Genomic DNA, 12,701 nt, shown 5'->3' with positions numbered 1-12,701 from the left:
ACAATTAAATGGTAGTGGTGTGAAAGAGCTGTTTGAAATGATCACGTTTTTAGAACCTGCTCTTGAGTTGGTTTACATTCTGAGGAATGTGGTAGTGAAACAGTAGCTGTAGGATTGAACTTAAATCCATTGTTGCCATTTATTTTTATTTTCTATGAAAAACTCATGCCTTTTGGGATTGTAATATGTTTTAGGATGTTTTCTGAGATTAAGTCTTAATGTGGGTAAAGACGTATCTGTTACAAGTTTACAAAATGTGTTTTCTATCGAGTGGAACATAGGTGTTACGAGGGTGAGAATGTTACATACAACTGTATGTGTTGTAATGAGGCAGATACAGTATGTGTGTGTAGCCTAATGTTAAGAAACAGATTGTTGGCTTTCAAATAGCCATTATTAGCAATCCTAAAATTATCACCCAAACCACTATATTTTGGATTCTCAAACTTGTACTCAGGCGTAGGCTATACTATACCTGTGTTCATTATGTTCTTGTCTCTCTTATGTAATGACAAGCCTTACAATAGTTTGTTTTGCTTTGAATGGGATCCACTCGCATGTCCGTTTAGAGGTCAGGGTTTTAAGGTACTTTATCATTAAAAATATAAAATGTTTTATGTCACTTTTGTGGGAGTGACATTTAATATATTGTCGAGGTTAGTGACTGCTTGGTAGTCTTGGAAAAACCATATTCACAGTATACGCAGCATTTGATCACCTGTTACAGTAATGCATTTCTTTGTCACTACAGATTTTAAAGTTTGTGTTGTATGACTCTTAGACGTTTTAACCACAAAGTAATTATTTAATTTAGCAATGTTTTATAAACTTGGAATTTTAACCTTTTCTTTAACCACTGACAACTTACAATCATTCGCTTTAGCCTTTAGAGATTGATTCAGAAAGGAATGTACATTAAATAATATGGTATGATATGCTTTGTAATCATCCATTTTGTCTTCAATGTGCCTGTAATGATAAAGTGTAATGCTCTATCCTGCTGCTAAACTGGGAGGGAATATCAATCTACAAATAATACTCTCTATTAACAGTCATATTCATTTGAGTCATTAACAATAACCTTTAACTTTTGTAGGTACTGATGTAAATGCGATATTTTATAAAGATAATAAACATGTATTTTCATAAATAAAGGTAATTAAATCTTCCCACGTGTATTTGATTCCTTTGTTTAGTTTAAGCGCACCTGGGGTGTATTCATTAGTGCCAAACAGAAGCAAAAAGTTTGGCAACAGAACATTTTGGTTTCTTATTGGAAAAGTTCAGGTTAGTCCCTCCCCGTTTCGGCTGTTTGCTTCTGTCTGGTTCCTAATGAATAAACTCCAGGTCATATCTTGGAACAGAAGGTCAAACTTGTGGCTGCAAGCTGTTGTTTGGTTTCAAATTATTCATCAAAGTTATGCAGTACAATTTTTTGTTTGTAACAGTCTGTTTATTAAACAAGGTAAAGATACAACGTTTTTTAAAACATTGATATTCTTAGTTTTACTTCTCAGTCTTGTGTGTGCATATTAAGTTGTCTAAAAACTTTCTATGAAATCACAAAGAAAGAGGTGTAATAAATCTACACATAATATATTTTCATAGAGAATATGGGTTAACAGTTAATTAATATACAGATTACAGTTTGGATATTCCATGCGGAAAAATAAAAATGTTTACTAGACTGAATACTGAAGAACACAATACAGAATATGGAAATAAAATGGTTGTTCAATGATAAAATAGTTAAGGCTTATATGTAAATAACTGATAAAACATGAATATTAATAACAAATTATCAATATTCGGATAGACTCAAATCATTACAATAAGTTCATACATAAACATACCTGTACAAAACTCTAACCCAAAACAACAGTTTATGAAAATTGGTACTATAAATGAGGATCATGTTTTACAGTACAGCAACATGTACATTTCCCTATAATTTTTCTCAGAAGAGAGTAAATTGAAGAGGCAGGGTCTGTTGGCATAAATGTTTGTTTCCAGGCCAGTGGCTTGAATTATAGTTATTATTATTTTTTTTATTTTTTTTTTTACATACTATAAATGTATTTAACAATATTCTCAGCTCCATCTCAAATAAACGTCTAGCCTTAGCATCTTTTCTTAAGCAACTTGGAAGAATACAAGCTACTAGTACCATCCAGAGCAACCAGAAGGTACAATTTACAGTAAAAATACAACAAACAATACTTTGTATACCATGATGAAAGAAACACTTGCAGTAACACTGCCAGTTCATATGAAGTTATATATGGTATGAACCTTTGAACAAACTCATACTGACTGCACGTACTCTAACTATATGTAAACCTGTTGAGAATTGGTTTCACAAAGCAAATCAAGATTAATCTATCCTGAATGTAGTGGGTTTAGGGGTTAATTTTGGTTCACTTTTTGGTCCACTTTCAAATACCATTGTCATGTTTAAACTGTTTTATTGACTTTGACTTTCTATTGATGAAGCAGCACAAGCCTCTGTTCCCAGGCTGGGCAATAGCTTTAACTTGACTTGGTGATAAGATGTTGAAGTGTAATGTGACACCAATGAGAGTATAACAAACTAGAAGTCAACAGAAATACCAAATATTTCACCTCCAATAAATGTATGCTTGCTATATATTTCTCTATATTCAGAGTAGAAATGTTCTACTCAAGTAACATAGCCCTAACAACATTACCAACGTGGCAACACTTAACTTCATGGCCCCCTGTCAAGGCCTGCCTGACTCGGTCACAATCATAAGAGCCATCATCAGCTGTTGTGACTTTTATTATAGAACTGTCATGACAAAAGCATTAATCTCTGTTATTAGCACCTTAGCTAACAGCAGCTTGTGTTATGAGGACCATCGGAAGTTACTTGACAAAAGCTGGCATGACTGTTTATGACAGTTGTAATGCTCATCTTGATAGCTTTGCGTATGCCTATTGAGGGCAGTGCCACGTAATAACATAAAGCTGGCACACTAGCTAATGTTAGCTTGCTTTCCTAATGAATCTTGACTTGGCTCACATAGGTGCAAAGCTACCATCTGTACTACCTGGCCGCAAGGAAAATTGGTGAAAAGTTCTGTTGATTTGAACAGTTCAGTTGATTGAATTAGTGTCTGGTCATATAACCCATATGATCTTGATTCGATTAACCATAAACAATGATTGAAATTATCTTGACCAAACAAACATTCATTCCTTTTTTACATTTTGGTGCACTTTAGTTTGTTTCATCATTCCTCCGAGAGAAACAACCTTACAATCGAATTGTCCACATAGTTCCAATTGCTTTCCGCTGAAATGCCGCTTTTAAAGTTTGACCCTGTAAACTTGCTTGAACAAAAATAACAAAATAACAAACTTTCGATTAGACACAGTCAATAGTCTTAGCTGCCTCAAGCAATGCTTTTGCATTTCCATTGGAAAATATCGAAACATTTGGAGCCAAAACCACAAGGCCTGAAAGTGCTTTAAAGGGACAATCCGTAGTTGAAACAATAACAAAGTGTTTTCACCGCCACTGTTTCGGTAAAAAGCTGAGGGATGGGGCTTGAGAAATGTGACCACTCTCAAATTCATAGACAGAGCTATGGATGCAAGGACTGACCATCCATGATATCAAAATGATAGTTTTAACCATGTCTTAAGGGTATGCAGTGTTTGTTCACATTTACTTTGTTTACAAACATTACTTTGTTTACAAACATTGGTGTAAAACAAGCTTATATTTCGGGTTCTGATGCGGTATGAAAGTTGAACTAAGCTTATGAGGCATTTATAAGTTATAATCTTCAAGAATCAATGGGTACATATAATTAATTTATAAGTCCAAAAATGTATGTGGCAACTGCAGAATGCCCCTTTAAGATTATCTTTGGATGTCACCAGAACACACCCAGGAAAAAAATGTATGTATTTATTTTCCGTATAAGGGCAAATATTGTCTGGCATATTTTGGAAACCCATTTAATGGTATGTGTGTGTGTGTGTATATGTATATATATATATATAATATACTACCAGTCAAAAGTTTGGACACACCTACTCTTTCAAGGGTTTTTCTTTATTTTTACTATTTTTTACATTGTAAAATAATAGTGAAGACATCAAAACTATGAAATAACACATATGGAATCATATAGTAAACAAAAACGTGTTAAACAAATCAAAATATATTTGAGATTCTTCAAATAGCCACCCTTTGCCTTGATGACAGCTTTGCACACTCTTGACATTCTCTCAACCAGCTTCACCTGGAATGCTTTTCCAACAGTCTTGAAGGAGTTCCCACATATGCTGAGAAATTGTTGGCTGCTTTTCCTTCACTCTACGGTCCGACTCATCCCAAACCATCTCAATTAGGTTGAGGTCGGGGGATTGTGGAGGCCAGGTCATCTGATGCAGCACTCCATCACTCTCCTTCTTGGTAAAATAGCCCTTACACAGCCTGGAGGTGTGTTGGGTCATTGTCCTGTTGAAAAACAAATGATAGTCCCACTAAACCCAAGCCAGATGGGATGGCATATCGCTGCAGAATGCTGTGGTAGCCATGCTGGTTAAATTCTAAATAAATCCCAGACAGTGTCACCAGCAAAGCATTCCCACACCATAACACCTCCTCCTCCATGCTTTACGGTGGGAAATACACATGCAGAGATAATCCGTTCACCCACACCGCGTCTCACAAAGACACGGCGGTTGAAACCAAAAATCTCAAATTTGGACTCCAGACCAAAGGACACATTTCCACCGGTCTAATGTCCATTGCTCGTGTTTCTTGGCCCAAGCAAGTCTCTTCTTCTAATTGGTGTCCTTTAATAGTGGTTTCTTTGCAGCAATTCGACCATGAAGGCCTGATTCACACAGTCCCCTTTGAACAGTTGATGTTGAGATGTGTCTGTTACTTGAACTCTGAAGCATTTATTTGGGCTGCAATGTCTGAGGCTGGTAACTCTACTGAACTTATCCTCTGCAGCAGAGGTAGCTCTGGGTAATCCAATCCTGTGGCAGTCCTCATGAGAGCCAGTTTCATCATAGCGCTTGATGGTTTTTGCGACTGCACTTGAAGAAACTTTAAAAGTTCTTGAAATATTCCGTATTGACTGACCTTCATGTCTTAAAGTAATGATGGACTGTCTTTTCTCTTTGCTTATTTGAGCTGTTCTTGCCATAATATGGACTTGGTCTTTTACCAAATAGGGCTATCTTCTGTATACCCCCCCCCTACCTTGTCACAACACAACTGATTGGCTCATGAGAGAATGCCAAGAGTGTGCAAACCTGTCATCAAGGCAAAGGGTGGCTACTTGAAGTATATTTTGATTTGTTTAACACTTTTTTGGTTCCTACATGATTCCATGTGTTATTTCATAGTTTTGATGTCTTCACTATTATTCTACAATGTAAAAATAAAGAAAAACCCTGGAATGAGTAGGTGTGTCCACATTTTTGACTCGTACTGTGTGTATATATATATATATATATAATATATTTTAAGGGCCAATGCATAAGACCGTTTGCAAAACGCCTTCGTAAGTGCTCAGTTTTATTCGACGCAAGACATTTGTTTCCATTGACATAAACCTTTGCAAAGAATGTGCTCGTTTTCATTTAACCGACCCAATCTGTCAAAATAGAACAAGGGGTTTGGAAATGAATGTCAGGTGTCATGTGATGCATATGTAGGCCTTGTGTCAATTGCCTTATGTCCAGGGTCCCTAACTACAGCCTTACATTGAAAATGAATACAACAACATACAGTAATGCTGTGTGGGTGGAGCGCTCAGATGAGGGAGATGCGTATTGGGATACTGGGGGACTCTGTCCTCTGGGGGGACTGGTGGCTCACTAGGTGTTCAACCACCGTATGTTTGGACATGTGCTTCATAAGGTAGGTCTCCTGCAAAGACACAAAATGGATGACTCAAAACCTGTTGGTTTCCCCACACAAATGCCTAAACACAGGAATAGGTTGGCAACCCTGGTCCCAAAATGCAGTGATTGCCTGCAGGTTTTTATAAAAGTCAGGAAGCAACTGATTCAGTAAATCACAATAATCTTTGACCACTCTTTCTTTCTTCATGTGGTGAGCTTAATTCATGCTTAGTTATGTTGTGGTTTTATGTGCGGCTTGAGCAAATGTTTACAGACACTATAACTGACCAGGACTATAGCAATGCCTTGGATTTGCTTACACTACTACTAACACCTAATACAGAACAGTGGGATAGGATACTCACTGAGGTGTATGCCCGGCCACACATACTACAGCAGTAGGCCTTAGCGTTTTTGACGGCGTGCGTAGACAGGTGGATCTGTAACGATGCTGAATCTGAGTAGGCACGGTAGCAGTTGGGACATTTGTACGGCTTGTCCTTGTTGTGCTGCCTCTGGTGAGACTACATAGGGGAGGGAGGGGGGGCAGAGCAAGAGAGAAATAGAAGAGGTAAGCGCAACTCAGTCACTCATTACAGGATAACTATCATTCAGAGCATCCCAGGAAAGTAATTATTGTATGGTTGAGTAGACCATATGTTTCTCTCATGGAATCGTATTCCTTCACTTCTGCAGTATGCCATTTAGGGCTACTTTCAGGTAGAATTTTACTGTGTAGCACCTTTAATATTATCAATAGGCTCGGGGCCATTCAGCACTGCGAGATGGACTGTAGAGGATAAGTAAGTAATCATGCTGTGATTTAATACTGACCTGGAGGTTAGAGAGCTGGGTAAAGGCCTTTTCACATCCAGGGGCCGCACATTTATAGGGTCTGTCACCAGTGTGTATTCTAAGACACATGCAGAGGAAGATAGATATATGTTAGAGAGAGAATGGACTGAAATATTATGGTTTATTTAGCAATTATGGCAGGAAATATAATATAATTACAATGTAAAAGAATATGGTGTAAAAAAAAAAGAAGACAGTTATAAAAGAATGGATACATAATCATACATTTCACAGTACTACCCAATGTCAGTGTCACTGATGGAAAGCTACTGTACATTCCAGCAATACATGGAGTGTTCCTGTTTAAAATATGTTTTTAATGTTGTCAATGCCATTGTGAAGCCACAAACACATTTTCATATGGTGTGGATTTTGGTGGATTACTTTTTTTCTATTCCTTTTTATTCCATGAAGGTGAACTCAAATGACCTGGTGTGCTGCTGCAGGTGTGAGAGCTGACGGAAGGAGTTCTCGCAGTAGGAGCAGTGGTAGGGCTTGATGCCCAAGTGGATGCGGAGGTGCTGAGCCAGGTAGGATGCGTTGGCAAAGGACTTGGAGCAGTGGGGACACTTGTGGGGCTTGGCCTCCGTGTGGGACTTGGAGTGGATCTGCATCTCCGACTTGGACAAGAAGGTGAGCGGACACACTTTGCATCTGGTTGGAGGGATACATACAAATGGGACTGGGTCATATCATATGTCATGGATGAAGGTTGTGTTATGAATGATACTGCAACACTGTTACCGATATGTGCATGTGACTCAAATGTCTCTAGGTCTGAAACCACTGAAATGGGTGCTTATTGAAGAAATAAGAATGATGTAAACTTGAAACTAAGCTAAATTGAAGCATTTTACAAACAGTGCCCATACCTGTAGGTTTTGCCCTCTTTGGCAGGGAAGGTGATACAGCCCTGGTCGGCGCCCGATGCCATGATCGGGTAGGGCACCACCAGAAGAGGCCCTCCACTCTCCGCTTTGATCTTCTTCCGCCCGCGGGGTGTCTTGGGTGGAGGGCCGAGGAGTCCGGCCAGGCCCCCGCTCTTCATCTGCTCCATGCCGGGCCCACTGGCCAGCCCAGGGATGATGTTGACTGATGGGGCCCCTCCCAGTCGGTTCTGGCTGCTGGAGGTGGGGGTGGTGGGCGTGAGGGCCTCCGAAGTGCTGTGGCCGTCCGGCCGGGATGACGGGGCCAGACCTGTGTATGGGCACATGAAGACTTACAAATGATAAGCATGCAAAAGGTTAGCGATTTAGCTTGCTGAGAGACTGAACTTTGACACAAACTAATAAGTGAAGGTGTTAAAACTTAAGAGGCACACTGAAATGTATTTGGCTCTTGTCTAACCCTTGTGAACTACACAGCTTTTGAATGTTTTCTTTGACGCTTGTATGTTTCCAATGAGAAAGGTGGTGTGGTTATTACCTGACCGATGGTTAACTCTAGATGGCTGCTCTACGATCTGTCGCATGTGCCACTCATCCCACAGTCCTTTGGCCTTCACTGCTGACTTGTCATCCATATTCACGTCTGCATCATCGAAATTGAAGGTAATAAAATTAACTGATCTAACTGAGGGAAAATGAGAAAATCACTTTATAAATGGCACCAATTTATACTCAACATCCATCCTGAAATCTTACAACGCTCCATAATACAATGGGGATGATTAACATTTCTACATCTATGGCTGCATTTAAGCTATATTTTTGACTTACTTTCCATCATCTGCACTGATATGAAAGAACTACACTGGTAGGCATCCACCATATGACTTTCATCTATGCTTTCTTAAGCCAATGCAGATGACGGAGAGGAGATGCGAAGGGGAAGGCACTTCAGACAATTTAGATTGAGACCATTGAACAGAATATAGGTCTAGAGCATGACTAGAGCCAAGTGGTGTCTCCAGTGTGGTGAGCAGACAGCAAACACTGTTACAGTACCTACCTGGCACAGAGCTGGAGGCTGGGCGGGCGTGCAGGGCGATGTCGGGCTGCTGGACCGAGCCCTGGGGGTGGTGCTGCCCCTGCTGGGGCTTGGGCATGGGCATGCTGTGCTGCTGCTGCCCCCCGTCCGAGGGGGAGGAGGCCAGCAGCAGGGTTTGCTGGGAGGGGGCTGAGTTAGGTGGCAGGTGCAGGGGTCGGATCTTCTCAGCCATCAGCTGCTCCTTGATCTTGTTGATGAGCACCAGGTTATCCAGCTGAAAGGGTTAACCGGTCATGTTCAACAGAAAACAGCTCAATTTTATCAACCATCAAGCTTAAGATGATCCCATTATAGTCAAACTTTTGTTGCCATTTAATACCTTAGTTGTTAACCTCTTCTGATGGGCATTTACCTATATGGACCATGCCTAGATTTAAATACTTCTGAGAAAATAGTATGCATAACCATGTCAGCCTAGATGGAAGGACAGATAAAATGATGATGTCCTTACCTGGCCAGGCATGGAGGGAGGCGGAGGCCAGAAGTAGGGGTTGTTGAACCGAGGCTCAGCCATCCTGCGATAGAAACGTACATTTTGTTGCGGTATTTTATTATTTTCCAAATGCAATTATCTACAAAGCATTATTCCATGTATTGGGAGGTTATTAAAACGCATTAGATTTAAACTATTAATAGAATGGACAGGTATACTGATGTTTCAATGTCAAGAGTCAAGATATCTGTCCATCTATTTTTGGATTCCTGTGACTGTCTTTTGTTTTTGAGCATCCCTCCTATTTTCCTTCGTTTTCTGAATTGCGGAGGTCTACCTAATCAGAGTACAGCACAGCAGTAGTAGTAGTAGTAGTAGAGTGTGGGGGGAGTACAATAGCCTTAATGGGAGGCAGACTCAGGTCTCTACCTCTCAAGACAAAGAGAGCAGTTTTGTACCATATGCCTTATGAAATTAGATTGTGACTATGTGAATTGTGCTGTTATCGTGAGTTTATTACCTAATAACTAAAGTTATTATATTATTTCTACTATATTACATTAATACTTGTAAAAAATATATGATATGCCAATAATGAATTATTAATAGAATACAATTGAGTAACTTTATTGTCGCATTCGGATTGGGTAATAAACAGAACAAACAGCACAATTCACACACAGTCACAATAATACATTTTCATAATTATTGTATAGAAACCTAGTATGTTTAGTTCAAACTGCATAGTGAAACACAGGCCTCAAAAGACATTACAAGAATGCAATCAAACATCAAAACTTTCACTGAATATGGTCACACCTGTCAGTCATTTTCGATAGGCCTACCTTCAATATTCTTTATCCCACTCCCAAAGGTTTATGCCAGAGGTTTTATGCCTAGACGGTTTAGCACACATTTTTGGTCTATAGACATCAGAATAGGCTCAATGTCAACGTTTTATTATTTATTTCCAAAATGTCTTTCCTGTAAAATATTAGTTACGACCCCTTCCAGTTAGAATTAATGTAGGCAACATTTCACTAATAAAACATTTCCTTTGGTAGTCTAGACTTGATAACACGTGTGCCCCTCGACAGCTCTGAAATTCAGTCACATTTGGCGATGCGACCTTCCGATCAGATGCCACTCAGAAACATCCTCAGACAGTTTTATTAAAACATTTCCAGACAAAAGAGAAACAAAAATGGCAGCCTGACTTATTTTTCGAAGAGGGGACGCCATATTCTGCAGACCCCAAAATTAGGAGCATCTCATTTTCTCCTAAAAGGAGGCCGCTTAACACAAATGTGTGTTTATGTGAAAAACATGAATAATTGTTTACGACGAATTGCAGGTTTGAATAGCCCGGCCTCCCCACCGCTTAAAAAACGGACACTTCCTACAACAACCATGCCCAGCAAATAGCACGGAAATAGATAAAATGCTCGAGCTTTGCGCCTAAATATTTTGATAAAACATAATCGATGCGTAAAGATCACAATGTAACAACCGCACTCTGACATAATGATATTCAAAACGACGGTATGCCAATCTTTCCCAAAATGCGTTCACTTTGGTATTTTTTACATTGCACAACTTTTTAACGAATCGAGGGGCATACATTATATTATCTGCATAATGCATACATTTGGGGTTTATCAACTTCCAGAAATGCACATTTACAAACAACTTCAAAGAATTGCACACAGACCTGATGTCCCGATTGCAGATTTTGTCTTGCTTTTTATAAAAGATTGGTATTCTTTCTGCCTGCCTCCAATTGGTTCAGCGCTTCCGGGTCGCTTTGTTCGCTTCTGGGTGCTACTACACACTGTACATAGCTGCTGTTGCCAAGGTGTCCGAAGGCTGGACATTTTTAATAGTAGGCTAATCTGAATCAAACAACAATGGTTTTTATTTTAACTTGGTTATAACGCAAAACAACGACGCACAAAGCATTGAGCTAATGTCCATCAGGGGTCCAAACATCGCGCTGGTGTCAATGGCAAACATTAATCAAAAAGACATCATCGTCATTTTGGTGAAATGCTAGACTAAATCATTATTCTAGTATCCCCAGGAATGCTGTCTCTGCCCTTGGACTGTACGCTATCCAACATTTTAATGATGAAACAATTCCATAATAAACAATAGTCACTTGGCTACCATTACTAGTGGAAAAAGTCAAGTGGTAATGCACTAGCATTTCACCACAATAAGCAAGTAGACCTGCAATGTTGCTGTTCGCTACACTGGTGTCAGAAGTGGGATGGCCTAGCAAACGGTGACAGGACAACTCCCCCTGCCGGTCCCGAACATGGGTCTCCTAACCAAGGTTATTATAGTAAACGAAAACTTGCCAGGAAAAATCAATTTAGTCAATTGAAATAAAGTAATTAAACAACCCTTTTGAAAAAAGAAAACTATTCTGCAACTATTATCTTTGACTCAAACTAACTAAAATAAAAAACAATGTATTATTTTTTCTTAAATTCACAATAGGTACTTTTTGGGCGACCAGACCAAATTCACATAGAAAAATATGAGTTATAGAGCTGTAATTCTCATTGAAAGAAAGTCTAAGAAGCGGATGATCTGTCCTATGTGCGCTATTTCTATGCTTCACATTCTTACATTTCTTTTTTGGAACTTTTACTTTTGGTTTTGTACACCAGATGAAAATACAATATTTTTGGTTATGAAAAATATATTTCACAGCAGTTTAGATGGTACAATGATTCCCCACACTATACTTGCTTGTTTTGTCGCATATACTGAAATTAGGCAAACTATTATAATTTGAGCAACCAGGAAATGGCGGATCGATTTCTGCATAATGCATCTTTAACTTAAGGCAAAAATCTAAATGGGGTTTTCAAGCTACTGGGAGGTTTTCAAGCTACTAAATCTGAGGGGTAAATGCATCCAGAAGATGGCAACTTTTCAAATAGGCCTAGGTTGTGTTTCGCTAGCTATCACTAGCTAACAGGGGAAAAATTGTCTAGGTAGCCAACTTGATTCATTTTATACTACTAAAGTTCAAAAAGCATTGGATCGGTGTAAACATGGGCGAGAGTGAGTTTCTGTCACGATCGTCTTGGAAAGGAGTAGACCAAAGCGCAGCGTGTTGCACGAACATGATGCTTTATTTAATTAAAGCGAAACACGAAACAACAAAACAAATAACGATTTGTGAAGTCCACAGTGACAATGACTGACTAGGAACAAAAACCCACAACACCCAAGGGAAAACATACAGATTAAATATGGCTCCCAATCAGAGACAACCAGCCGACAGCTGACACTCGTTGCCTCTGATTGGGAGTCACACAGGCAAACATAGACAATGACAACCTAGAACACCCAACATAGAAAACGAACACATAGAATGCACACACCCTGGCTCAACATATAGAGTCCCCGAGCCAGGGTGTGACAGTACCCCCCCCTAAAGGCGCGGACTGCGACCGCGTCTAAACACCCCAAACAGGGGAGGGCTGGGTGGGCATTCCTCCTCGGAGGCGGCTCC

The 12,701-nt window shown here is 39.5% G+C and overlaps 1 protein-coding gene across 5 annotated transcripts; it reads right to left on the bottom strand.

Moving 5' to 3' along the window:
* Positions 1-5,447: 5,447 nt before the first annotated feature.
* Positions 5,448-10,993, bottom strand: znf362b (zinc finger protein 362b). 5 transcript variants are annotated; one of them, XM_041846143.2, is made up of 9 exons: positions 10,884-10,993; positions 9,191-9,254; positions 8,701-8,926; positions 8,176-8,322; positions 7,623-7,968; positions 7,180-7,404; positions 6,730-6,808; positions 6,261-6,419; positions 5,448-5,920 (listed from the first exon to the last, which is right to left on the bottom strand). In XM_041846143.2, the coding sequence occupies exons 2-9, from the start codon at positions 9,251-9,253 to the stop codon at positions 5,804-5,806; spliced, it is 1,362 nt and encodes a 453-aa protein (XP_041702077.1). In that variant the 5' UTR covers position 9,254; positions 10,884-10,993; the 3' UTR covers positions 5,448-5,803. The 5 variants fall into 5 exon arrangements, with proteins under 5 accessions (XP_041702077.1, XP_041702075.1, XP_041702076.1 ...); XM_041846141.2 differs by having other exon boundaries at positions 8,701-8,953; positions 10,884-10,992; XM_041846142.2 differs by having other exon boundaries at positions 7,623-7,947; positions 8,701-8,953; positions 10,884-10,992.
* Between the last annotated feature and the right edge of the window lie 1,708 nt (positions 10,994-12,701).

Source organism: Coregonus clupeaformis, chromosome 24 (assembly GCF_020615455.1).
Source record: "Coregonus clupeaformis isolate EN_2021a chromosome 24, ASM2061545v1, whole genome shotgun sequence".
Classification (NCBI taxonomy): Eukaryota; Metazoa; Chordata; class Actinopteri; order Salmoniformes; family Salmonidae; genus Coregonus; species Coregonus clupeaformis.
The sequence above is the reverse complement of the archived record's forward strand: the minus strand, read 5'-3'. Positions and strand labels throughout refer to the sequence as shown.